The sequence below is a fragment of the Hippoglossus stenolepis genome, chromosome 9 (genome assembly GCF_022539355.2).
Source record: "Hippoglossus stenolepis isolate QCI-W04-F060 chromosome 9, HSTE1.2, whole genome shotgun sequence".
NCBI lineage: Eukaryota > Metazoa > Chordata > Actinopteri > Pleuronectiformes > Pleuronectidae > Hippoglossus > Hippoglossus stenolepis.
In genome coordinates this window covers 22,399,696-22,427,225 of record NC_061491.1, presented here as the reverse complement: position 1 = coordinate 22,427,225, position 27,530 = coordinate 22,399,696, and the positions used below count along the sequence as shown (strand labels likewise).

The 27,530-nt window shown below is 41.9% G+C and overlaps 1 protein-coding gene across 1 annotated transcript; it reads right to left on the bottom strand.

Annotated features, from left to right (window-relative positions):
• Positions 1-10,495: 10,495 nt before the first annotated feature.
• ndufs4 (NADH:ubiquinone oxidoreductase subunit S4) lies at positions 10,496-26,797 on the bottom strand. The gene is made up of 5 exons (XM_035166652.1): positions 26,642-26,797; positions 23,957-24,035; positions 11,909-12,081; positions 11,713-11,786; positions 10,496-10,703 (listed from the first exon to the last, which is right to left on the bottom strand). The coding sequence occupies exons 1-5, from the start codon at positions 26,722-26,724 to the stop codon at positions 10,600-10,602; spliced, it is 513 nt and encodes a 170-aa protein (XP_035022543.1). The 5' UTR covers positions 26,725-26,797; the 3' UTR covers positions 10,496-10,599.
• Between the last annotated feature and the right edge of the window lie 733 nt (positions 26,798-27,530).

Genomic DNA, 27,530 nt, shown 5'->3' with positions numbered 1-27,530 from the left:
TCACCGGAGGTTTATTTATTTGTCCCTGCAGTCTCATTCGATCTGATTTAAAGGCCATGACACACCAGCACATTCAAGTTTATTAAATTAGTCTGGATGTTTTAAAGTTAATTACAAGTGGAAATTGAGAGAATTGGACACTGACCAGGTTGTCAGTTCTTTCCAATCAGTCCTGTTTGGACCCAGAAGACCTGGTTCACTCTCTGTGAGGAAGAGTTTCTCATTTTCAACTGGAACCTGTGAGATGGAGTCAGAACATTTCTGAAACCTGAAGCACAGCAGGTGAATCTGAGCCAACGGGAAGTTTCACAGGTACAGTCTCTGTCTTTATGTGTAGTTTTTATTTATTGTTCTGCTCCTACATTAGAGAAATAAAAACATTATGACATGATGATGAATTATTTACTGCTGTGAACTTAGACTGTGCTTCATGTGTTGATCACTAGTTCTTATACATTACAAAGAAATATAACATTTCTGCTTTCAAACAGCGATGGAACAAAGTATTCAGCTACTTTACTTAAGTAAAGTTAGAATTAACTAATGAAGTAGTTTATGTTGTAGTTACTATTTTATATACTGCTGTGTGTAGTTCTGTCTTTAACGAAGTAATCACATTGCATGAGCTAATATCTCTGACATTTATTTTGTATCTTTAAAGTAACTTGTAACTATATGAGATGAAAACTTTCCAACTTGTGAGTTTTTTAATTGAGGAATGTTTTTGTTTTCAGTTTTGTCTCTGAAACATCTTTTAACTCTTTGTGAGTTTGAAACAAGACACATTTGATATGATCCTTGTTTGGATCCTGCGTTTGTCTAAGATCTCAAATCGCTCAAACCTTTGTCCTCATTAAATTGTGGAAACCATGCCGTGCAATTCTGCTCGGGCCCTTTGTGGCCACCTAAACGCCTCTTGTTTTTCCTGCCTGGTCCTGTTGGGTGACTTCCGTGGGATTCCAGCAGGCTTGTCACTCAGATTGTTTGTCCTGGGGACGAGATCTGTGTGAGTCCCGTTTCTCTTCCTCTCTCCTCGGCCCGAGTGCTGATGGAGACCCGCATCCCAGGTGGCCCACACATCAAAACAAGAGGGATCGCGGCTCTTGGTTTTCAGACAAACATCACTCACTTTCTTTGTTGTCTGAGGGACAGGGGGCACGGCGGTTTATCTCCAGAGGATCTCCCCCGCTATCGCCTTCCACCGGCCCACCGCCCCATCCCACAGGAGCCGCTAAAAGCAAATGTCAGTCACGGAGAAGGCGTTGCATTCCTTCAAAAGGTCAATTAGTGGTGGCCACTGGAGGATCTGTTGCATGTTTGAGTCAAAATATGGGGGACTATTTAAAAAATCCTCTTTTCAACGTCCTCCAATCCACTGGCAGATTTGTTCTCGCGGCCCAAAACAAAAGCCCAGCGGGCGATTCTTCTTCTTCTCCTCTATTTGAATTCCTTCAGTGTGATGACACCTCTGTCACGTTGCAGTGGATGTTGTGAGGACGAGCGGCCGGCCCTCTGTACCCACCTACCACACACACACACACTGTGAGTCATGTGACCCTGAGCCGGATTCACGATAGCTGTCTCTCTCCGGCAGCAGCAGCAGCTCGCTGTGCGGCGGCTCCTCGCCCGTCTGTGCAGGTGATCCCCGGCCTGGCTCGTCCCAGAAACTGTGTCTATGGGACTTTTATGAGTGTGACCTTAAAATGCCCGTCTCGAGCGGTCTAGACTCGAGCGGTCCGTTTACTAGAGTCCCCGTCCCACTGATGGCCATCAGACTTTTTGCTTTTTACTGGTGACTCTCTCTTGTCATAAGTCTTTGAAGACAGACAGACACGACTCCTTGAGCGTCCTGTTTGTAGAATTTACGTGTCGGGGAAAAACAGCGACCGACCAAGACGAGCGCTGTGACGTGCACTGCCTCTCTCTGCAGGAGGGTCAGCACGATGCACGTGTGCAGAGTCCAGCTGTGGTTTGGCTGCTCTGTGAGAAGGTGCTCAGGCTTTGACGCCATAGCAACAGCAAGTGGAAGCATCAGGAGGAACAGATCCATGTTTTCTTTGAGACAAACTCAATTTACAACTTTGCCCCCAAGTGACTCTGTTTTGGAACAACACAACACAAGTGACGGTTGGTTTCTACGAGCCTCGGCCTCTGATACTGAGCCAAACGCGGTGAACGTTTCGTAAGAAGCTGATTAATGAGTCTCTAATATGTAGTAAATATTTGAATTTCACCTCTAAACGTTCTGCTCTTGATGCTCCACGGTCTGTTTGCTGGGCTGCGTGGCCCCGGGCCAAACGCTGTAGGTGGATTAGCTCATAGAATCCAAACAGTTTACGGGGAAAGCAGCTCCAGTGACGACACTATGTGGGCAGCTTGCAGCTCTCAAAATACAAACGTTCCGTGTGAAAGCGAAAAAAAGTGAGTCGTTCACGGGGCCGATCTCGTAAACACGGCCGCTGCGCAGAGAGAGAGAACACCTGTGTTTTACCAAAGTTTTGGCACCGAGCGGTTTCATCACTACCGGGGGGCCATATCTGGGTCGAGTGCAGATTTAACGTTGCCCCGGCGGCGATGATGACACGCGGCCTGACTCACGCAGGAAACTGCAAATGGGACGCGAGAGGAGAATGAAAACAGGAGAAAGGTGAAGGCAGCAGCTCGGATGATTCAGCTCGGCCGGAGCCGTCGGCTGCAGACAAACATGGGCTGGATAGCGGCAATAAGCTGCGGCCAGAAATAGTGTTTAAGGTGTGGAGGATTAGGGTTAAATGTCAGAAAGGTCAAGACAGAGACCAGTTTAGATTGGCTTAGAGACGTTAGCAGCTCGATTGGTCAAGTTCTGAGTCCGGCAGTTCACGGTCCTTCAACACTTCTACAGTCACCAGTGTTTTACAGTGTGTGTACTCGTGTGTGGTATTTATAAACCTGAGTGACGTTATTTCCACATTAACAACAGGGATTCTTATTATTATGCTTTTTTTAAAAAAGCCTTTTCATGAAAAAGCGATGAAGTTCCAGTTATAATAAAACGGCGGCTTCACAGAAACCGTGTCCACATGAAGTCGGCTCTTCTGTGATTCTCAGAACGACGTCACGTGGCAGCGCCTCCTCTCTGTTTACTGTCGTTCTGAGGACTGAGCCTAAACATCCTCTAACAAGATTATCCAGCAGGAGAAACCCGGAGCGAGAAGATATGTCCACTCAGCTCACCTGCCAGCGGCTGAGTCACTGACAGACAACCGCTCACAACCAGTTCACCCTGAGGAGCATCAGCCTCCTGCCAGATACTGTTCTGTCCAAAAGGGAAAATACTGTCACCATGAAATATCTTCTATTTTATTACTTCTTAACTTTGAATCTGAAACTTCTGAACTTTAAATAGTCCCCTGGATTTGAAATCTGAATGTCATTGATAGATTTAAACCCTATTTAACCCTTACATTTAATTTAATTAAGAATATAACCATTGCAACAATAAATGTTAAACATCCGTGGTTGTGTTTTATTGAAAGTGACAAACTTGCTGATCATCAGTGTCAGAGTTGATTTAATTAGAAAGTTACAAAAAACAATCGACCAATCAGATTTTGATTTAAATATTGACATCTTTTGATTCGCTCCAGGTTTAAATATTGATTATTAGTGCACGGACATTTGTGACATCATCTTTTTCCATCTCAGTTCCTCCCACTTTCTCTCTTGAGAAATAACTACACACCCCATCGATATGGAAGAGGCCCTGAGAGGCGAGGTTTTTTAGTTTGTTTCACTTTTATCTTAGTTTTACTTTCGTTTATGTTATTCATATATTCTGTTTTAGTTTTTGTTTAACTTTTCTCTCTGGGCCTCATATGTCGTAAGTAGCTGAGTGAAAAAAGCAAGTTTTCAGGGCCTTCACCTTTAAGTTTGAAAACATGAACTGTATATTCTGTATTCATCTCTTTATTGAAGCTGCAGTGAATAATAACGTGATGTTTACACTGATGCTTCATTCCTTCTAAAATGATTCTGTACGTCTGCTGCATCAGTTTAAAACATTTCACCAGGACTGAGACTAATAACGAGACTGAAGATGGAAGTACATTAACTCAAGTACTATACTATACTTTTATAGATACTTTTACTTTCTTATTTTTATTTTATGTTCATTTTCTTTAAATTTCCTCCGATACTGATTAGTAATAATGTAACTTAACTGGATGCAGTATATTTAAATCACGATAAACCAGTGAAGTGTTATTTCTTATATTTTGCAGGTTATTTATATGATTTATCGAACTGATTCCTGATCTAAATAATCATCAATAACCTGTTGATCGTGTCAACAATAAAACTGAATATCATTTCTTAACTGTAAGCGTAAAATCTTTTCAAATGTTAAAAACAACAAATTCAAATGAAGAAACTTCATTTCACACTTCCTCACACTGACCCTGTTTGTTTTGTACCTGGACAGAATAGAGAAGTGAGCTGCTGGAGGTTGAGGGAGTGACACTGTTGCTCTGTCCTCAGCGTGTCTCTCCTGTTGCTGCCCAGCGGACATCCCCCCCCCAGCCCCTCTGAATCAGCCTGGTTCACATACACAAGATTAAGTAGCAAAAGTGACATCCAAGACCAATCGGGCCACCCAAGAGAACCGCAACCAGCGGAAAGGCTGTCAGAGCCCCCTTTTGCAACATTAATCTTCAAGCCTCTCCTGCACTGCCAACTCACATCTCCTTCAAACAGGACAGGGAGGTAAAAAAAAAAACTGAACTTTTCCCTCCCCAAGGTTTTCTCCTCTCCATCAATTAACTCTTTGGGGGACAATTAATCGTCACCCGCCATGTGCCAGACGACTTCAAACACCGGCAGGATGAATTACTTTTCCAGACATTTTTTAAAACTCGCCCTTTTAATTTGGCAACAAGGAGATTAGTGTGGACATTTGTTCGATGTGTAATTGACCTAAACGCCACCGCGAGGCAGAACTTACACTAAAAACGCTGCTTTAAAGTGATTTATGCCGGAGAAACGTACATTTAACTTGACTGCTGAGCTCTGAGGAGACGCTTCTCCGGCCTGTTCCGCCCGTTAATAAGATGTTAACATTCAGCGGTGGAATCTGTCTGAAATGTCAAAGGGCTGTGAAAGTAGACACTCAGGATGCTAACTGAGCTGCCAACCTCCTCAGCTAACCCTTTGTCTTCTTCCCTGACCAATGGCATCTTTGATCTCTTTCAGGAGGACAACTCTATGATGTGTGTGTGTGTCGATGTGTGTGTGTGTGTGTGCGTGTGTGTGGGGTTTCCCTGACCTTCCCAGGGGCTGGTGTCGCGTCCAACCTGGTGTCGCTGTGAATGGGAAAAACAAGGAAGATGAATACAGCGATTGATAAATAGCGGAACATGAATGTGTTGTTGATGCCTTCAGTCCCAGGAGAGGGTCGTTCCTAACCCCAACCTTTTCTCCCGCCCGAGACCCGAGGGGCAAAGGGGGACGTCGCGCCACCTAACAGCGTTGCTTTGAAGAGGGCGACGCTGAACTCCAGCAGCATGCCTCGAATACTTTCTGCTGCTTCTCACTGAGATTCTTTCGCACATGGCTGAGAACCCGGTGGTTCCCTGGTGGAGGGGTTGCGATAAAATGACGTGTTTCTCCATCACGATGAACATCTTTTAAATGAAATCCCACAAGCTCCATAAAGCACCGGATGTGTATTAATCCGCTGCTGAAAATAGTCCAACTCATGTACATTTATTCTTGTTTGAGAAATAAAAGATTTTCTGAAATGATTTAGCTTTTTTAAATGATTTTTATTTGATTAATAACTTCTAATTTTACTCTTTAAATATGTTTGTCTTCATCTTGGGGATGAGTAGCTCAGACAGGATTGAGTCAGCTTGCTGGTTTTGTTCCTTTCATCAGATTTCTTGACAATACGAGAAACATAGAACATCGACAGCCTCGTCCTTTAACTTCCGTTTACCCATAATGCAGCAGCAGGAATATTGACAGGAACTAAGATAAGAGATCGTTTTTCTCCTGTTTGATCCTTACACTGGTTCCCTGTCCTGTCAAAAAGTGTCCTGTTGCTCCACAAACTGCCTCCACCAGTAGAACGAGAGGCCTCAGCCATCCGGCTCCTCTGGTGTGGAACCATCTCCCAGTCTGGGTCCAGGGGGCAGAAACCCTCTCTCTACATTTAAGAGCAGATTTAAAGCTTTTCTTTTTTGAATAAAGCTTTTAGGTCCGGCTCAGGCGTGAACACCCCCTGGTTATTCTCCTGTGAGACTAAACTGCCAGAGGACTTCCCATCATGCACCGAGCTCTTCACTCCTCCTCTCTCGTCTCCATCTGTGTGGATTCGTATCCCATTAACCGACTTGGCAACTTTCCTTCCTTCTCATTCTGGATGAAAATCGTATAAAAATGAAAAATGCCATAAAATGGTTGTTCTCATAGGTTTGAGTTGTTGCCCCCAAAGAGACCTCACACACCCACAGATAAAGAAAAGCAACTGTCCAGTCATCAGGCTCAGTATTTAACAAAAGATTACAAAATATACTAAGTCACAGTATAAATCTTTACACTACAAACTTCTAAATAAACAAAACCCCATGTGTCAAAACCTGAGGAGATGATGTGTCGTAGCTGTTGTTTGTTTTTTTTTAAATGAAAGATGATAAATGATGTAATGAACAGTACACGTCAGGTCAACAGGTTCTTTTCAGGGTTGCTGTGAGGTTTTGTTTGGATAACCACAAGTCACCATCAATCTGTGCCCTTCAAAACAAGCTGCAGTCCACACACACACACGCACACACGCACACACACACACGCACACGCACACACGCACACACACACGCAGGGAAGCAGGTCTCTGGCTGCACACGAGCAGGGTTGCGTGCCTCATCGCCTGGGTTGGGGAGTTCACAGTAGTGAGCGGCCACAGACAGCGAGTGATCATTAGATCATCGTGGGCCAAAAAGCCGTTTGCGTGAGTGAAGGTGTTTGTGTTATTTAGAGAAGCACCATTAACAAATAACATCTTGGCTGGAGTTCAAACTACGACTTTCACATCAGGGCTCTGTCCAGCTGCTGAACCGAAGCAGGATGCCGCGCTCGATAATGGCCTGAGCGCTTTCCAACTCGGTGCAGGAGCATTTTTTTTTTTCTCTCTTTTAACGACGGGAGGATGAAAATAAAAACAATTCACGATGGATTGAGATTTCGTCCACTTGTACACACGGAGCTCCTGGAGGAATTCTCTCCATCTCCACTCTCTGCCTTGCTTAATCTTTTTTAAGTTTCTGCAGAGACACGGTGCGTCTGGGAGCCACGTTTCTCTTCCAACACAATAAAATCTGAACCCGTGATTGAATGAAGTGTAACAGATTGTGTTCCATCTTCCAGCTGGTGAAGCCAATTATTGTTTAACCCGTAAAAGAATGAAACATTATGACACTCTTAGTGACTGAAAACACTGTAAAACACTGTAGTAATGAGCAGGTGCAGCGCATATCAGTCGTGGGAAATCCTGTGCAGTCTCCACATCTTATCAGCACATATGTAATCTACACACTGTGATAATACTATAAAAATATTGTACATCCTGTTTGTGGTTGTTTATAAGTTAGATAACTAATTTTTTGGGGATCTAAAAACTAGAGTTACATCAGTAGAGCATCAGTCCCCTGAAACTCTGAAGCTATCACGTCATGTTCGTTTGGACAAAACTAAAACTATTAAAGAAACTTATTAACTATTGATTCTCTTCTGAATCTGTATTGTCTCAGATTACATTCCTACAAAACCACATTTAAATCTGCTCAACTCATGTATTTGCTTGTATCTGCAACAAACTACACCGTCATTGATATCAGTCTTTTAAGTATGTCAGGTTTTTTTCATCAAGATCCATGAATTATTCCCAGGGAAAGTAGTGAAAATGTCTAAAAAAGAAAGTGAAAAAGATTCCTGGTTCCAGGCCAACACGTAATGGGTTCCTTCTTGGCCCGTGTCCCACCCTTCCACCACGTTTCAGAAAATCTGTTCAGTAGTTTTCGTGTAATCTTTTTTTAGTGTAAAGACAGAATCATAACCTCCTTGGAAGAGATCAAAGAAATCAAAGAATAAGCGTTTATATCTATTTTCAGATTCTCCTCTCTCACACCCAAAGTTCCACAGAGTGTGGAGCAAGGCCACGATTTCACATGAAAAGAGCAGATGTGTGAGCAGCAGACGAGAAGCTCCACTTCCAGCTCTCACCAGGTTGTGTCAAAACGTCAAGGGGATTGAACCGTGACCCTTTAAAGACACTGACCTCCGTCCACAACACGATGCAGTGGGGTCCCGGCCTCCAGCAGGAGGTGACAACGCAACTGTGCAGAACCTCGGAGGGAAATCAGGAGTTATGTAAATCTAGGATCTGATCACCGGGGAAAAGGTGGAATTGGAAAATTAAAAAGTGTTGTTTTTCTTTTAAATGTTTCAATGCAGTTAGTATCATACCCTGCTGAGCTGCTGTGTAGCATCACCTGCTGCTTTCCATGTTACACTCACCTTCATTTCCTCTGATCCACAGAACAGACGCTGTTTACGTCTCAAAAACTCCAAGTGACGTCCGTGAATTTTCCAAAGTATCACTGACCCTGATTCTTTAAAGAGATGTCGCTCTTGTGTTGTGGTTCAATGAAATCCTCCCGTGCTGTGAGCTCCACAAACAGAAAACTCGTCTTTCACTGCTGGATGAGTAAGAAACTGACCCCGTGATACTGAATTCATTACAAATAAAGTGGAGAAAAAGTCTAAAAGCCCAGTGCACTTTGAATGTGTCCTTGTTAATGATATTTCTCCTCTGCCAACATTAGATAACACGTTTTTACGGCCGTCCAACTAGAACTGTTCGTACCAGTAAAGACTCACGAGTCCAGGTTTTTTGTCCCGACTGCTCCGAGCTGCTGTCTCGCTGGTGTTTGTGTTGTACTGATGGTTCCGAACAATGCCGCTACGCAGCCGCTCATTCCACATACATTATTGTGCTTACGGGCCAAGACGGGGCGGAATGCTTTCAACTTTTATGATACAAACTTGTGCCAAGAGCATTTTTCGCCGCTGCTTCTCTCCAAAGGGGATTTCAAAGGGGGGAAAGCAACACATGCTGTCATTCATGTCCCGCCGTTCAGATGGACCATTACGCTCATATCAGATCGGCCCGTTTGATGTGCCGAGTGACAGAACAAAATAAATAGCGAGCGCAAGGCTGTGAAAGATTTGCAATGCAGTGCGTTAATTAACGAAGGGCTATACCAATTAGGCGCCCATGATTGGTGTGTGAATATCAGTGCAGTCACGCAGTCCGGGACTCGGCGCAGAGTAACACCACTGTTTACTGAACACAAAGACCATAAACAAGCGCTGGCAACAAGTACACTGCCAAGTGTGAGTAGCTGGGCATTTAAAAGAATTTACAGCTTTTCCAAAGGTCGAACTTTACCTCAGAGTGGAGACCAACACATTTACATACTTTACTATTTTATTGTACAATAAAGCGTGTGGTTTATTTAATTTCTTATTTTTTAATAACCAGAAAGTGCTTGTTTAAAAACGATGTAATGGAAAAACAGTTCTTCAGTGAAACTTTAAACACAGACTAATTCTCCCGTGTCTTTTCATTTTCTTCACCATTTGGAATTGAGCTGTAAATGTGGGGATCTGTGAAAACATTTGTTAGACTTTTGAAACCGACTCGACCAATAAAGCTGCATTATATTTCATTCTTTATTCGTCTTTGATAGAAAAGTGGATTTTGCGTCACATGAATGGCAGAAAACTCCCTGGCAACTATTTTAAATTTGATTTAAACATTATTAAACATTATTTTCAAGCAGCAAGACAAAGTTAAAACCTGAACAAGGCTGAACTGGGTTTGGTGAATGTGTGAAATTAAGTACGCAGTTGTTGTGTCAGTCGCTAAATCATGAATTATAGTCAGATGAACATTTGGAGGTTTTACAAAAACACGTTGGCCTCTATTAGATTGCAGCATTTTGTTCCGATAGGTAGATGAATCAGTAGTCGTCAGCTTTGGCTCCAGCTTGATGTGAATCATTGTTGCGTCATTCTAAAACTTCCTTCCTAAAGAGGTTGTGTCGTTAAACGTTTTAAAGAAAAATACTCTTTAAAGAAAAGGTTACCTCGCGGCACAGATGTTGTGATAAAGACTTTAAACCTTCGTCACAAAGAGAAACGCTTGTTATTTAAACTCCAGTTGTGGAAACAGGTAACAGGATGGAAACAAACATGGGATAAATGTCACCGGATTTGGACTAAACACGCATATTTATCCCTGCGTTTAAACAGGTTCTAATTGTAATAATATGTTCCCCCTTTGTTTTGCTGTTGCTCAACTCCACCCAGAGAACAAACAGTTCATCAATCGACTGGACGACACTAGGTAGTCAGTAATGAGGTGAATGTTTGAAAAAGAAAAGCGATAATGACCCAAATGTTTGGTTTTCGACGTATATAATTATGCATTTATTGACAAGAACGATACAAGTCTGCTGTGGGACAAACGGAGGTCAAGCCCACCAGCAGATGTGTGTCTTCAGTTTACTTAGCGGACCTCCTAGTCCTCTTGTCCCAGGAGAAGTTCGCTCCGTACGACTTCACCCGCGGCTTCGCGCTCCTCCTCTCCGTGATGTCGTAGCTCCAACCTGAAGTGAAAACATCCTCAGAGTAAGCGATGGGGGCCGGAGCGTCACATATATTCACTTTGGCCGAGCTCCAACACACAATGAGGTGTTGGGTGGACATCGACAGGCTGCGCGGAGTCAGAACTGCACTAATCACTTTCATGGTGCAATAAACAGAGTGCGGCCGTTTCCTTTGCTTCGTCTCAACAAACTCTCCCAGATGGTTCGGTTCCTCGGAGTCAAAGTGAACTTTCTGTGGAGCGAAACACAAACCGGCATCCACCATGTTTCATTCTAAGCACCGGGACTGTTTCGAATGATGGTGTCGGCCGAATCCAAACTATTCTCTTAATCTTTTATTACTGGATTCGTTATGAGGCCCACATATTGTGATCAGCTGTTCTCGTCGCAATAAAGCCATTTTTAACAGGTGCTGTTTTACTACTATCACTAATATCACCCGATGACAATCCTGCTCTGGAGAGTTTAACAAGCTGACAACATTAGCAAAGATTCACATTGTCAATATCTAAAGATTCCGATGGTCTCTGATGGACTTTGGCAAAAAGAGCTAAGTTTCCATGATCATCGGTTAATTTACTGCTGAGAAAAAACCCCAGCGGATCATGTTCAGAGGGTTAAAGTGCAGAAAGCTCTGTTTTACAAAACTAAACTTCTTACATATTTAATGTATAGTTGTTAAAAAATGATGAAAACAAAAAGCTTTCAGGTGCTGGTCAGGACGGTGAAGTGGCCAAATGATGCTGTAACTGACTATTTTAGACCAAAGTGCACATTGATGCAGATTAAATCTAGTTACTCCTGCACCAAAGTTACTAATATTGTGTTCATTGAATATTCTGTGTGAATATATTGGTTCATTCAGTGTTGGTGAAACCCTAAAGAATGATGTGTGTCATTATATCATTTTTAAAACTAAACTGAGCCACTGAAATCAAAGATGTTTTAACCAAAGTGCTGCTTTAAATGTTCAATTCTACCTAAAATCTTTACATTTCACATTTTATACCGTTTTTCTCAACGAAAGCCACGGCGTCTTCCTTGGAGGAGAAGGACAGAGCCATGTTGGATAGAGGATCGGCCCTGAAAGACACACAGAGCCGTTAGTGACACCATATTCTGGCTGATAACATCTGTCTGAATGTGACAATATGAAAACTTTTATTTTACAGGATATACAATACAAAAAAGATGTGGATTCTTACGTGGAGGCCCAGCCCATCAGCGGGTTTTCCCAGCGCTCCCTGGTGTCGAAGTCAATCTTCCACTTCTTGGTGCTGTTGCTTCCTGACTGCATGGCTGTTTTAGTCGGCACAAAAATGTGAACCTTGCGTGTTTTGATGTGCTCGTCTGGAACGCCCGTCACAGGACTGATGTCCTGTAGGGACACACACAGAGAGGGAGCACAGTGTCAGACGGGAGAACAGGAGGAATTAAACTATATATGATAATTTTAACATTATTCATATACCAATAAAACATACTCTGCTGGGGCCTATGAACTCAGGCTATTGTATTTGTATAAAAACCATGGAATTAAAAGAAAGGTTTTACGAATGATCAGATATGTTATGTTGTGAAGTTTGAGGATGTTGATTGAATGAGCTGCTGATGTGATCGTGGGCCTAACGTTACCTTAAATTATCTCATAATTAGCTCGGCCAAGTAGTTTGATTGTTTTCAGGATCACACAAAAACTACAGAACGGATTTCTACGAAAAACTTGGAATGATGGAACATGACGCAAGAAAGAAACCATTACATTTTGGGTCTGATCCAGGATTGTTATTTTTTATCCCTTTCTTTAACATTGTGAGAAAGGACTTTTAGTACTAAAGTCCATTAAAGGTCTTTAATTCCATAATGACTATTGTTAGTAAACTATTCATCTTAAAACGTTCGTCAGCTGCAAAGCTTTGAACTTGAAGAGGAGGGTTCGTTAGAGTGAGCCGTCAAAACAAATACTAAATGCCGTCAAACTTCCTTTTTTACGCAACCATGTGCATGGAATTAACCGACTGACATGTTTCTGGTTGCAGAGCAGCCCGGGTTCTTCCAGGACAATTCTGACTGATGTCTTTTTCTTTCCCTGCAAACCAAAGAGGGCCGTGAAAAGACGAATGTGTGTACATTGGTTTGAGGGAGGTCATCTGAAAGTTAGCTGGCAGGTGTTAAAAAATACAACCCGAGGCTCTGACAGCGTGTTCTTATGTCAGAAAAATGGGGTTAGGAAAATATTCAGTGGCTATAAAAAGTAGTTAGGTAATCAAGTACATGATGTTTTATATTTTTGTACTTCTCGTCGATCTGTGGGGATTTATTTTCACAAAAAAAGCTCAAATAAGTCTTCGGTGTCAGAAGAAAAAGCAATAAAATATGAAAAATCCAAGGAGTGAACACTTTTTATAGGCACAGTAAAATAAACAAAAAAGTTTGGATTGTATTTTTATTATTTGTGTGATCTGAAGCTCGCTCTGTGGGCAGGTCCGTCTCTGCCAGCACAGCTGTTACAACTACACATCAATTTCTCCCGTGTTTTAACCTGTCAGAATTTTACTGTGATTTTTCTTTACTTCTTGATATGTTGCTTGTAAACGTCCACCAGCATTTAATGGTCGGACGCTTTTTCCAGGTAACAGTTTTTGTTTTTTAAGACTTAAATTTTCTGCTCGATTTTATTTTAAGTGAACAACAACAATATTAAATGCAGCTTACATACGAGGAAAAGAGTCAATGTCAGATTCAAACACCAAAAAGAAAGAAAACAAGATAAGAAAAATATAATAAGAGATTTTTATGCAGTTTGTTTTAGATGAAATTAATGCTTAATACTTTTATTTATTCCAGACAGTATCAGAAAGTAGGCCAGTGAGACTGGAGGAGGAGGAGGGGCGTACTAAATGCATATTTGTGAGCAACTGGAGACCCTTCAAACTCCGATCAAGGATCTCGTCCAATTCTTCAGGGAATTAGCAAACAAGCAATGGGAAGTCTCCGACAAAACACAGACAAACCTCCCAGCATGCAACCAGCAGCCACCCAAGACTGAGGGCCTTCCAGGGTGCTCTCCTTTCAGTACAAGAATTTTACACATTTCAATGGCCATTACAACTTCAAAGAATCAATTTTTCATCATTGTCTGTCATCTGCCAGTTGATTTGTAGAAAGGGGGTCGTTTTGCATGAACTCAACACAAAAGCTCGCCTTTCCCCGGGCTAAAGGAGCTTCCAGTGGTATTTAAGCCTCGGAAATTACAGGTCCAATTGCTTGACTACAGCTCGTTTCGGGGGGAATATCTTTTGCTATGCTAAGGCTCGACCAGACTGAATTTAATCATAAACAAGATCTGCACATTGAAAAGATTGTTAAAATGAAAGGGAAGAGACGAACAAAAGGGGGGAAAAAAAATTCACAAGTGCTCGGTAATTATTTCCGGCTGCCCTATCTACTTAACCTTGACAATTCCCTCTTGTCAGAGAGAGGAGGAAAACATGTTCTCTTCACCCAAAGGGGGTAACGGTGGACAGTTCACGACACAAGTCTGCTGCAGATAATCTAAAGCTGTTTTAAAATGTTTCCGTTGGATAGAGGTTTTATATTTTGGAATGAATAACATCCAAAATACCTGATACTCCAGAAGTGCTCAGAAGAGAAGAATTCCCTGATAACCAAAACACATTTGGATTTGGGAATTGAGGGAAAAATGGTACCTTCCTAGTTGAGGTGAACCAAACCTGCAGTCACAAACATTTAGCACTTCTGTGATCTGCTCTGTTCTCGGAGATAGATGCACGAAAATCCCTCTCGGAGACGCAGTAGAAATGATACCCTTGGGATTAGCAGGCCAGACGATGGTTACGCATGTGTACGTTGCATAAACCACAACTGACACATGAGGCCCATGTATGGTAAACTGGTGCAATAATTTGTCCAGATGTAGCCGACCTTAAATCACATCTTAGGCATGGATGAGCACAAAAGGTCCTTCATGAATGAGGAAGGATGTGTCAAAACAAAAGCTATGCCAAATCACTGAAAACACACTGCTCATTATCTGGCATTGTTTGCAAAAATATGAGTCTAGACTTCTATGATACTTGCACGCATTACACTGAAAGCTAGGAGGGTTATTGGCATGACAGACTCACCCACAATACCCAGATTCACAAAGGGAATGATTGTGGCTGGAATGTGGTGTGTTCCCAGGAAGACTAGAGAGGGATATCACAAAAGGAAAACCCACACGGTGGGCACTTTTTCTTCTGCCATGTACAGGAAGCAAAATGAGAACTATCAAGTTTGACACTATTCACAGGGCCTTCACGGGGCCCTACAATACCTGGCTGGGCAGACAGAATGCAGGGCTTAAGAGAGGGGGGAAAAAGGCTGGCAAAGTCTCCGTCACGTGAAAGCGTGTCGATATTTCTGACACCTCCAGGCTACGTGCCAAATAAAGAGCACTAGGGGCTTGTCGCTGTGGGGCCGCTGGGCCCACCAGAATGCTGAAAGCTGGTAGGTTTCTGTGTAAACAAGAAAAAAATCTAAACGTGCTCAAGTGTAAAACTGAAGGAAATAACAGGAGAAAGGAGAGAGAGACAGAGCCTCTTCTTACGAGAGGAGGTGAGGCGCAAAATACCTCAAAATAAGAGATTTGTGAAATTGAGTCTTTTCCATCCTGTTACTAATTCCTCTGCAGAATCAACCTGAAAATGTGGAAACCAGTAAGAGAAGCCTGATTACCATTAAGTTTCATTTCTTCCTTCAGTCTAAGTGTCTAGGTCATGTTCGTGAGGATTCAGAACAAAAACAGCCCTGTGTTAAAAAAAACAAAAACAATGCATGAGGCTGCGTTTGTGATTGTGTGTTGCTTCAGGTACCAAGACAACAAAATGCTCCTCTGGAAATTTGAGTCACGGATCTGAGAGTTTGAAGGTTTATCAGACACCAAAACACTGCACAGAGGATCGGACAGTTCTGCAGCGTAAACAGTAGAAATACTGTGTTCAGGTTAAAGAGTAAATCAGAGCATTTTGTTATGTTGCAGCCAAACAAATATACTTTTTTGCTAATTGATTAAAAGGAATTTAAACATCCCATTCATAGTTTGTGTATTTAATTTACAGACATATATTTTCTTAAGAAACTACAAAGAAGCATGTAAACATGAAACCATTCAAGTTTACTGAGTTATTGCGTCAATTCGAAAGACAGTGGTGTGTAAGTTTGAAAGAAGTTGAGTTAAACCAGTTAAATAATACAAAAGGTAATACAAGACATTATGATGTGGTTAATTACTGGAAGTGCTGATACAAGCTGTACAAACAGGGAGCGTGTTTGGCTTATCAGTGGATTTTGTTTTCCAAGGCCTAATGACTTGGATCTCTGCAACTGACTATCTCCAGTTTCAGAAAAGACGAAACACAGTGCATATCCAAGCCTTGTGCAATCGGGGATTTCTGTCCACTGGAACAAACCAGTTTGAGATTACAGATTGGTCTGTCAAGACAAAGCATGAGCTGGATATTGCTTTCAGTGCTTTGTGGCAGTATTTCATTGACCTCAGAAAACGTGCACTACTGCTCGACGGGTCAGAGAGAAAAGGGATTTCCCTGTGTCATTGGGGCAATTGACTGGATCCACATCTCAATGAAATCTCCCTGAACAAATTCAACTTCACCATCAGTAAAGGTGTCTATTCTGTCAGTGTGCAAGTCATCTGCCACATTGGGTTTTGTTGACACAATGGTCATGGAGGAGCTGTTGACGATGGCTGATTGGTCCCTGACTTATGTTTTGTATGCCAGGTTTGATCTTTACTGGAAAACAATATCTGGAATTATAACTGTTGTGTTTATTTAGGAGACCAGCTTTATCCATTACAAACATGACCGATGACTCACCTCGCACCCCCTCAAATCAACAAGAGGCAAGGTACAACCAAGTCCACACACACACACACACACACACACACACACACACACACACACACACACACACACACACACACACACACACACACACACACACACACACACACACACACACACACACACACACACACACACACACACACACGAGAAGAACGTTGGAGCGAACCATGGGCCGGCTGAAAAGAGAGGAGGTTCCTTAGAATGCCGTTCTGTGAATGTAATACGATGTGCAAATTCCTTTTACGGTTGGCTACATTGTCAAGGCTTGCAGTCTGCTACACAACATTGCAATCAGAAAAGACCTTCGACTGAATGGCGCTAGACGGAAGCCTCTCCCGAGTGAAAACACCTTAAAATCTCTCTGTGAGACACAAGGTTCTCTGGTCTGGTAAAAGCAAATTTGAAATGTTGGCGGAACTCCAAAGCGCCATGTCTGGAGGAAACCAGGTTCTGCCTATCTGCCCAATACCTTCCTAACAGTGAGGCACGGTGGTGGCAGCATCCCACTGAGGGGTGTTTTCCAGCAGCAGGTACAGGGAGACTGGGCAGGGCTGAAGCAACGTATAGAAATGTCCTTAATGAAAACCTGATCCAGAACATTCAGGCTCTGAGACTAGGGTGGAAGTTGACATATGCAGCTAAGACAACTCAGGAGTGGCTTAGGGAAAACTCTGTGAGAGCCTCGACTTGAACCCGAACATACATCTCTGGAGAGATCTAAAAAAGACTGTTCACCGATGGTCCCCTTCCAACCCGACAGAGCTTGAGAGGATCTACAGAAAAGAATGGCAGGAAAATCCTCAAAGCTTGTTTAAAGCTTGTTGCATCATACACAAGAAGATTGAAGGCTGTAACCGCCTTGTAAACACAGCCCTTGTACTTTCGGTATGGGAGGGACATGCATCAATCAAAGAGTTGTTGTTTCTATAATACATTTCTGACTCTGGCACAGAAAAAATGGCTTTATTCTACTTTTCTTAATTCCACCGACAAACCTGGGATTAGCTCGTTCTAACATCTATGAACACCATAGCCAACCTATTGGTACTAGAAAGTTAATCATCCAATACTGGTGCATTAACATCAAAATGCACCAGTATGAAAACTTTTATTACAGAACCTAATGCAGTAAAATATGCCAAATTGTCTCCTCTCTTTCACGTGTTTGACACTGGACTAACTCCTAAACTGTCTTCCAGCCACAACTCTCCCCATATCATTTAGCACATCTTGTCAGTTTCTGATGATTTGCAGGTGAATGTCCATGTTTCCTGCAGTTCATTTCCCACAGTTCGTACAGTGGAACATTAAACACTGTTTTGCCAGCTCAGGGATATAAAATATGGTCTCACCATTCTTTCTAAAATGATTTGCAGTTTCGGACCAAATGAAAGAAAGGTTTTTGGGGAATATGATGCACCTCTGTGAAGGGATTTACCTGTGCCTAGAGAATTAATTTAATTTACCATAAAAAGTGGTTTGCCAATGAGCAATATTACATTTGGATGCATCTTTGAGAAAAGGACTAACTAAAGCAATGCCTGGGCCATCACATGGCAAAGCAAACACGTGACAAGGGGTGAATATAAGGACCTTGTCTTGAACACATTACTTTCTATTTACCAATACCTTTTAGTGCCATTTTAGTAAAATAGGACTATTTTACATCTAAAATACACATAAAATTAACTGACATGATTCTGCTAAAAGTATTAGTTGTAAAAATTATCAACCTTTCAATCAAGTAGAGAGAACTTGTTAGATAGACAAAACTTGAAGGTATTGGTTTGACACAAACTGTGGAACCAAAACTTTTACTTAGAATCTAGGATTTTAATAAATACCCATTCATAGTCTGACTGTTGCTAAGAACTATCAAGGGTAGATTAACAATAAATGAAGTTTTCCTAGAAAAAAAGTCCAGTCAGATAGTCTAAACACAAATACTGGCCGTCCTATTTTTAGGGTTTAAATGTAAACTGAGGTACAGAGTGTATTTTCCTGTTAGTACAACAACAAAATAGACGAACTAAACAAACAACGTTTGTCTGTACACAACTGACTCAGACAAAATACTTCTAGCATCACTACAACCTTGTTGCGAGTAGTAGTGGACAGCGTGACAACCATGACACAAGTATGGTGCAGCCTATCATTGTATGAACGCCTGTATGCCAAAACTGCAGCCCGGCAGCCAGGGGGGGGTCATAAGGTCAGCCAAACTGAATCATGTTGAGTCAGCATGTGGTGAAAGCCCAAACACATCACCCTTAACCCCCCACTGTCCTGCCCACACCCAGACCAAGAGCCTCACTCAACAGCCTCCGCCAGTTCCCACCTTCAGACGTCTTTGAAGTCGAAAAAGCGTGCCAATTACTGATTGGACATAGGGGGCGTCTCTAATAGCAAATATTATGTTGCTTGCTCATGTGTGGGAGTGGTTCAACTCTGGAGAACAAGGAGCAGCTGGCGCGAGGGTCATCTCGAATCTCACATTACACATACCGGTGAGGATTGGAAAGAGAGGGGAAGGAGAAGGTCATTTATGAATATGTTGGATGCAGACGCACTTATTTGTCTGCGTGTTGTACAGCATCTCAAAAACACTCCTTCAAATGTCAATCCAAATGTTTTACAAGTAAATCATATCTATAATCATTTAATAAGCAAAAATACCCCAAAAAACTTAAGGATGTTCTTTATATTCTTGATTAACTTAATAAAGTTGAATAACTGATAATGAAAATCAACTGATAATCAACTACAGCTGCAAACAGTGCACATTGAGAACAGAAATGAACAATTTTTCATGTTTCATCACCTAATAATCTGCCAATTCTTTTCTTAATTAGTTAATTAATTAGACTAAATTAATCATTCTGCAGAAAGTCTGCAAAACACAAAACCATTAATAGATCTTAGAGCCCAGGGTGATATCATAAAATGTCTCACTTTGTCTGACCAGTAGTTAACAGCCAAGATGGCGTTCAGTCATCACAGCGACTTATAAAGACTGAAAAAAGTTCTTGAATAAGGAAAATAGCTGCGAGTTTACAATCTCTGAATAAATGAAGGTGCAGGCAAACTGGAGCAGCAAACCTTTTTTTACCCGCTACACAAACACAACACTTTGCAGCGAGACACTTCCTAAAACTCCTCGGCACTGACAGGGCTGAGAAGTCCTCCTAAGAGGCTTAGACTCTATGGAAGAGAGTGTTAATGAATGAAATACTATTTAGTGGATGATACATAATAAAGCCTCTTGTCCAGCGCTCTTCAAAGACCAACATCCTCTGACCCACTACTCCAAACTTGAGCCGAGACATTTTTTGCATAAGCACGCCGTATGAAAGGGCAACCAGACAAAACAGACACTTAAGTTGTCTATGTGTGAGGGAGGGAGGAAGGGTGGGTGGGAGAGGAGGATGACAGGGAGAGGAGGGGGGGGCGGGATGGTGAATGTGGTCTGCTGCACTGTAGGTCACTCTGTCTGTGGCTAGACAGGCTTAGAGAATATACACCGCTGTAGTGCAGACTTAAACTCCCTGTGCTAAATTTATCCTCATAGTTGAGATGGCAGGATTTTTATTGTTATTGTGTCTCCGTTGTCCTTCACACTGATTTTCTTGCGATTTCCAAACACGAAAGCAAATACCTGCACTGGCTGAGAGTACTTTGCCCAAGGACACTTGGGCAAACGCATCTAATTCTGCGGAAATTGAGTTCTCAAGTGACACCATGCAAACTGGTGTGTCCAAGCGAATAGGCCTGTTGGTGCACTGAAAGGACCTGAAGTCAACCAGCTTCCTTTAAATATTTTCTGTACGAGGGTCTTGTCTGATCTCTGCGTGATAAATCTGGACTGACGTACTCTGGATCCTTTCGATCTGATTTCAATCTAAATCTTTAAAAACAACAACCGGCCTTCAGACTCAACTACCTTACCATTATCAAACCCCACATCTTTAGTCCAGATGTGATGTTATTTGCCGAGCAGGCGCTGGACTTTAATTTTGTGAGAAAACAAAAGATTTCAGATTAGCAAACTCAAGATGTCAAGAATCAAATGGGCCTACCAATTTAATACACTCTTCCTCTCTGCGTCTTCCCCCCCCCCTCAATTCCCCACCCTCTAATAACTGTCCTCCTCTGTCTCATAAAACCCTAGTGCCTTTAGAGAACTCTATAACAAGGCTTCACAAGCGCTTTAAGATTATGGTGTTGCCTTTATGTGGAGAGAGGGAGCGCACTTGGCCATGGCTGAAGCAGGAGTAGACACTGAGACACTCGAGCATAAGTGGGGGATATTGCAATATCACATATTGAAGCAGCTGCTGCAGCTATAACTTCAGTTGTTTCTGCAAGAGGCCAAAGAGTAAAGCAATAGGCCTGCCTCTAATTGAGGGAGGTCACAGACATTACGTGTAAAGCGGTGTATCAGTGGCCAGCCAGCTGGACCCTGGGAGCTGCCCAGCATGCTTAATCAAACAGTAATTACAAACAAAAGCAGGTCGGCATGGGCACTCGAGGGAACAGCTCTGGGCACTGGAGCTCCATCACGCAGGTCTTTTTATTTGGCTTTTTTTTCTGAAATGTAGACAATGCCTTCAATGATTTGCTCATGAAAAGATTAAAAACATTTTCGACCTTTTAAATACGAGGAAACAAACAAACAATTGTTTTCATTAGTGATTACGCTGATTATAGTCTTGATAATCAGTTGGTCAATAACATTTCAGAAAACGGTAAAAACATTTTGTCCGTGAGTAGAAAACCCAAAGATACTTTACTGTCACATTACCATATAGCCAGCAAATTCTTAAACTGGGGGGACTGTTTGATATTTTGCTTAAAAAAAAAATCACCTTAAACCTGAAATTACTGAATGTGTTGCCCACTCGAGGGCAGTGGAAACATCCTTAGCTCATGTTTATATTTCCTGCGGCTAATATATATTAATGTATCTGATAACTGCTGTATACTTTGCGGACTGTGAGTTTAATAAAACAGCTGAAAATGTATGTAAAACTCAGAAATGCAGAGTCAAGCCCTAATTATCTGTGGGTTTAGACACTTTAATGACTAATGCAGCCTGAACAAATCCCACTAAAAGTCTTTTTCAACAGATCTGTTCAGATTTTTTGACCTGCAGAATAGCATTGCCCTTCATAGCCTAAATTTGTCTGTAAGGGATATGGCCAAACATGCTGTAGAGACGCAAGTTCCTGTAAGGTTTGCATTTTTTGGACAGACGAGAACTAAGGACAAGATAATGAGTGCCACACACATATTGTCAGACAGAGTTTTTGGAGTGAATTCAAAATACCGTTTGCCCAGGCCAAAATGCAACCTCATCTAAACGAGGTTATTCAGAAAGACTCGCCACACAAGTGGCACACCACTTTTTCCTCGGGCTGCTCCAGAGAGACAGCATCCGAGCCTGGCATAACCTTGCAGTGGATCGAGACCCTTGTTTGATTGGTCCGACCGGAAAAGCAATTCACAATTATTGACAGCCTGATGAAGGACTAGCGTGCTGACATGCGCTGAATGCCCAAAAGGGAGAGTGCTCTCATTGCCCTCTTCCATGTGAGACAGAGACCACTGTACTGTAAACAGCTGAGGCCTCTCTTTTTGGCCTGTCTGGGTAAGCATTAGAGTACTTCCCGCCGTCGCCAGCAACGGCACGCCACAAAGGAACCTCTGTGGCAAACAACACTGAAGTGCCCACTGTCTTTTTCGTGAGTCTCAGGGTGTCTCACAAACTTTTTTCCATGAAACTTGCTTTTCTTTCACCCCTCCCCACTTTGGAGGCCCTTTTTTTTTTTCTGTCCTCTGCTGTTCCTCTCAGTGGCCCCTACTGAGAGGACAGAGACAGACACTCCGCCCAGCCAAAGGTTTGTCTGCCAGTATGGTCAGCTTTGGGCTGGGACAAAAGCGCACTGACGCTGCCCACACACAGCAAACCCCCACAAGTCTACAACAGACTCCCACATTCTCCCCAAACTCCCTCTTTCTTCTTTATCGTCTATCTCCTTCGTCTTTTAATGACAAGGCCTTCACTTCAAAGATCCCTCTTTGTTTTGTACAGTCGGTACATTGATAACCTTGACCACTTCAAATGCTCACTTATCACTGTTTAAGACTGTGCTTTAGCACTGATGAAACAAGCACCATGGACGAGCTGCGCAAGCCACACCACTTGACAAGTGTAGAGAGAAAGTCATGACAGGAAGCCACTGATTTGTAAAAGGAAAAACAATACAGCATTTTATCTTGATCAGGATTCTGACATTCAGTGTGTTTACATATGCTTAATCCAGTTACAGTTGGTTTTAGGGCAATAATTTGAAATTGCAACAAGAAAGAAAAATATAATGGACTATTTTGTACTTTTTTTTTTCCATTGCGTGTGTGCACCGCCAAATCAGTGGGGTACCGTTCTCTTTTGATTGTATTCTCGTGATTTTGGATAAGTGCAAAAGAATGTTTATGGTGCATTTGTGATAATGAATGTGACCAAAAGAAAAAGAAAACTTGCACCTAACCACCAATATTGGTCTTGTAAGCCACAGTCTGCCCTCTTTACTTGGGGGGTGCAGCTGTAACAGCAGAAGAGGTGCCAGTGCTCTGGCCAGGACTAGAAGCAGAGCAGCAAGTCATCCTCGCTGCTGTCGCCAGATTGTGCGTATTTAAAAAACGCTGATATTTTGACAAGACTTAAAGGCATGTGAACATCTTTGTTTTAGTGGGATTCATAACACTTGTTTGTAATCTTTGTATCTCCTCTGCTCCACGTGTGTGGGGAGGGGGTAAGCCACACACATGGTGAAATAGAAGGCGAGAGAAAGGTGACAGCCACACACAGTGAAGACTCTCACACTGAGCTCAACAAGTGCACATAAATTAGGTTAATTATGCCGTTTTATTTAAATTTTCATTGAATTATATAACTTTTTTTTTGCAATGGCAGAGGAAGCACTGCAAATAAATGCTGTTATCTAAATTCCAACTAAAGCTAATATTTATTTTAGTGGCATCGAACACAATGATATTGTCAAATTAAACTAGTTTTTCATGTAAACTCCATTTATAAATGTATTTGGTTACTGCAGTAACTCTTAATAATAACTTACTAATAACTGGGAGCACAATGATTACATTCGCCATCATATTGCTACAAAAGCCTACTGTCTACTACAAACCCACTTTGGCAGCGAGTTCGAAGACCTTTTTAACAAATTTTCCAGGAACGTAATTGGGGGACAGAAGATCAGACAAACACCAATTGGTGTGTCACGTTGAACAGAGAGGGATCCTTACCAATTTCTCATCAACTGTAATAAGTTGCGTGTCTTGTCCTTGTTTCTCTGCCAGCCTCCATGTTGATGTGCTTGTAGACCTGAAAAACCATTAGATAGACATTACACACAGAGCACAAAACACCAGACGGGCCAACAAAGAAGTTAATGATAAATAAGCTTCACCCTGCAAATGCCGACTATCTCCGAGGAAATGACGGGGCAAGGATATATCGTGAAATAAGAAGAGATCAGAAGTGAATTTCCCCGCCACATTAGTTCTGTCTGGTGAATCTCTGGCAGACTGTCGCTCTCATCCTAATGACAGGACGTGCTTAATATTGGCTGTGGTCAACTGTCAGGCAAGGACTGTGTAGCTCTTTGTGAATGTGCAGCCGTGTCCCGTCACAAAACAGTAATGTGCTATCAAGGCTCAGAAAGTAAAGGGCTATTACAGATAATCACATTCCAGATAATGTCCAGATTATTTGTGTTTCATTTATTTAAAATGTAATTATTTTCACACTACACATCCCCCTACTGTCTCATATTGTAAATTAAAATGTAAAAGAATAAAAACGTCAAAAACATCATTGTGACCTACGCAACTATTGTTTCTGGTGTTCTATGTTTATAGTTGAATCCCTGCAGACAGCACTCACATGCAGAACAGTGTATAATAAGGGTAGATGGTAATAGGTAGTAAATAGATTTACAGTATATAATGCTTTACTTTACTATGCAGTAGTTCACTGTGTGTGATCAACATTTATCACAGATAAAACAAATGTTTACTCAGTTAAAAAAAAGATCAGATCAATCAAAAACCAAGAGTTTTTAGTTCAAGCCTCAGATAATATTTTTTACTCGGAAAATGAAGACCATGTGCAACAGTTTGTGACTTTTTATCCGTCCTCTCCTTCCTGGACTTTCAGCCAGCTCAGTCCATTTCTAATCTCCAACATCTTTATCAACTCATGTTCACGCCTAGAAGTGAATTTGAATTTGAATTTTCACTTGGACAACGCGTTTCTCTTGGTGAAGCAACGCAATCAAACCTGTCAACTATTATTTCATGTTCCCATCGAAGGCATGATGAGGCCAATGTCAAATTATGAAAAGCTGAAAACAAAGCCATCATTTGCAACGTGACTGCTCTCAGATGGCTTCAGTTCTTCAGGCAAATCAAAACCTAAGACCTGAGTTTGGAAAAAGTCTTGGCTGCTCATGTTTCATAGCAAATATTTGAATAACTTCTTTTGCAGACAAAAAGATTGATATACAAGAAACAATATAATTTGCAGGCTTATGCATAACTATGTTTGAACAGATCACAAATCCTGACAGTATATCATGTAATCTCACATTAGCTGCTGTCAGATTGCCCACATACACATTTAGAGCAAATGTTGTGTCAGTGTCTCAACATAATGCCGCAATGTGGATTACATGCCCCCCCTCAATATTTAATCTATACTAAAACTCACGTGGACTGTAAATAAAATCACTAACAATATTATATATGTTATGTCACTTATTGTCAGTCAAATGAAATTATAAAATCTAACATTACTGTATCATATTTATTTCCCCAAATCCCAAACAGTATCTACAGTGATATTATGATAAGACTGGAACGAACCACTGTTTGGATAAGATGGAGCCAAACTGTTTCCGCTCTGGATCCGGGTATCAAATATAACAGAGTATAACTCAACGCTACCGACCCAAAGATAAACATGTCTCATCCCCAGCTGAATTACTTGTGGATGTTTGGTAGGTGGCTGAACTAACTATTTATTAAATAACGTCAATATCTGTCTGCAGGCAATGTTTGGAACATGAGCTACAATCGAGTAAGTCGTGATGGTTGATTGTTGTGGGTAAAAGATTTGGAGAAGCACAGGAAACAGTTCAAGAATCAGGGATAGAAATATTTGTGTATGAAAAAGGCAGAAACCAGAAGAGCAACAAGATCAAATAAACACATATGGTGTCACATTATTTTTCTATAGTGAGCAGTTCACAGGATATGATGGGTTTATTTTCTTAGAAACCCATGAGATCAAGTGCACACATGATTAAACCAGAGAAAGGATTAAAAGCCCAGTAATGCAACATATTACATGAATAAACCAGAAACGTGTGTTTTACTGCAAGAAATCCATTGTGTCAACAAAATATAAAGTGAATTTGTGATGCTACAGGTTAGCTTCCTTTTAGCCACCTCTTTTCTTCCCGTTGAGATGTTACTAAATAAAGTTTCCCATCTAGCTGAATGATATTAGTTCATATAGTGAAGTCCACGTGTGGAGCAGTGAGCAACGTTTAACTTCATTAGCAGCTAAACTCATTTCGACACAGACAAGTTGGACCTGGTGTTAGCTAACTAGCCGGCTAGCTGTAAGGACACAGGGTAACCCTGACGTTAGCTAACACCCAAGTCTCTTTAAATCAGCGAGCAAGAACCTAATTAAGTGTTTGAACATCCACAATGTGCCAAATAAAGAGCGTAAACTTTATAAACATGTTTTATTCCAGTGTTTTATGCTCCAACGCTGGTTAGCTTGCAGCCACAGATTAGCCTGTGACATGCTAGGCCTGCTAGCATCGTCTTTAGCCGACTTACAGTTCAATACTCCACAATAAAAGAGGCACAGTAACACGTGTGCACATTCAAACCACTAGACAATGGACAGTGAATTACCTGGCGGGGTTCAGCAACACCCTAGAAGCGGTGCTGGTCACAGTTAAACGTCCCAAGCCGAGCAGTGACATTGAGGACGCCATGTCTGTTGTCAACACTCGGGTACGGCGAGCGCGGAGGGACAAAGCGTGCGCGCGGCTGACGGCTGCAGCAGCTGGAGGAGACGTGGAGGAGACATGGAGGACAGATGCCAGATATTACTTTACAGTGGACATGTCCGGGCACAACCAGCCAGCGTCTGTTCACACCTCTCATGTTCATTTCATATATCACAGGTAAAGACGAGCAGGGTGTTGACAGAGAGGAGTTCAGCAGGGCGTTTTCTTACAGGGTCGAGAAATGGCTTCAATCTGCTAAAGGCTCGATTTGGTCTTGATGCAATGATCAAAGTGTAGAATCGACACTAAACTTCAGTTGGGATCACTTGACTTAATAAGCTGTGTGTGAAGGTTTATGATGCTTAAACTCGACAAAGTTACAGTGCCCGAGAGACCTCAAGTGCTGCAAATTAAGAAATAGAAAAAAACACGTGCAAATTAAGAAAACATCTTCATCAATTTGACGACACACAGCCTGCAAAAAAGTCAAAACATGTGCAAATACAGAAACACGCTGCAAATTGCGAAAACGACAGCGGGAATGTTTCTTTCTTTGGGAAGTTGTTGGAGTCTGCTACTCGTCAGTGGTGATGGAACTTCACAAAAGTTTTCCCTTGTGGTTTTCGCAATTTGCAGCGCATGTGTCGTCAAATTGATAAGCTTGTTTTCGTAAGTCGCACATGTTTTTTGTATTTTCATGTGTTTTCTTTATTCGCAGTGAGTTGAGCTCTCTCAGCCACGGTACAAACTCTTCTATCTTGCTGTCTGAATTGGTTTTCGATGAATTGAAT

Coding starts and splice junctions, on each gene's coding strand:
- ndufs4 (XM_035166652.1), bottom strand. CDS start 26,724: ATGGCGTCCTCAATGTCACTGCTCGGCTTGGGACGTTTAACTGTGACC. Junction 12,082..23,956: donor TTACAGTTGATGAGAAATTG/GTAAGGATCCCT, acceptor GTGTCCCTACAG/GACATCAGTCCTGTGACGGG. Junction 11,787..11,908: donor CTGATGGGCTGGGCCTCCAC/GTAAGAATCCAC, acceptor TGTGTCTTTCAG/GGCCGATCCTCTATCCAACA.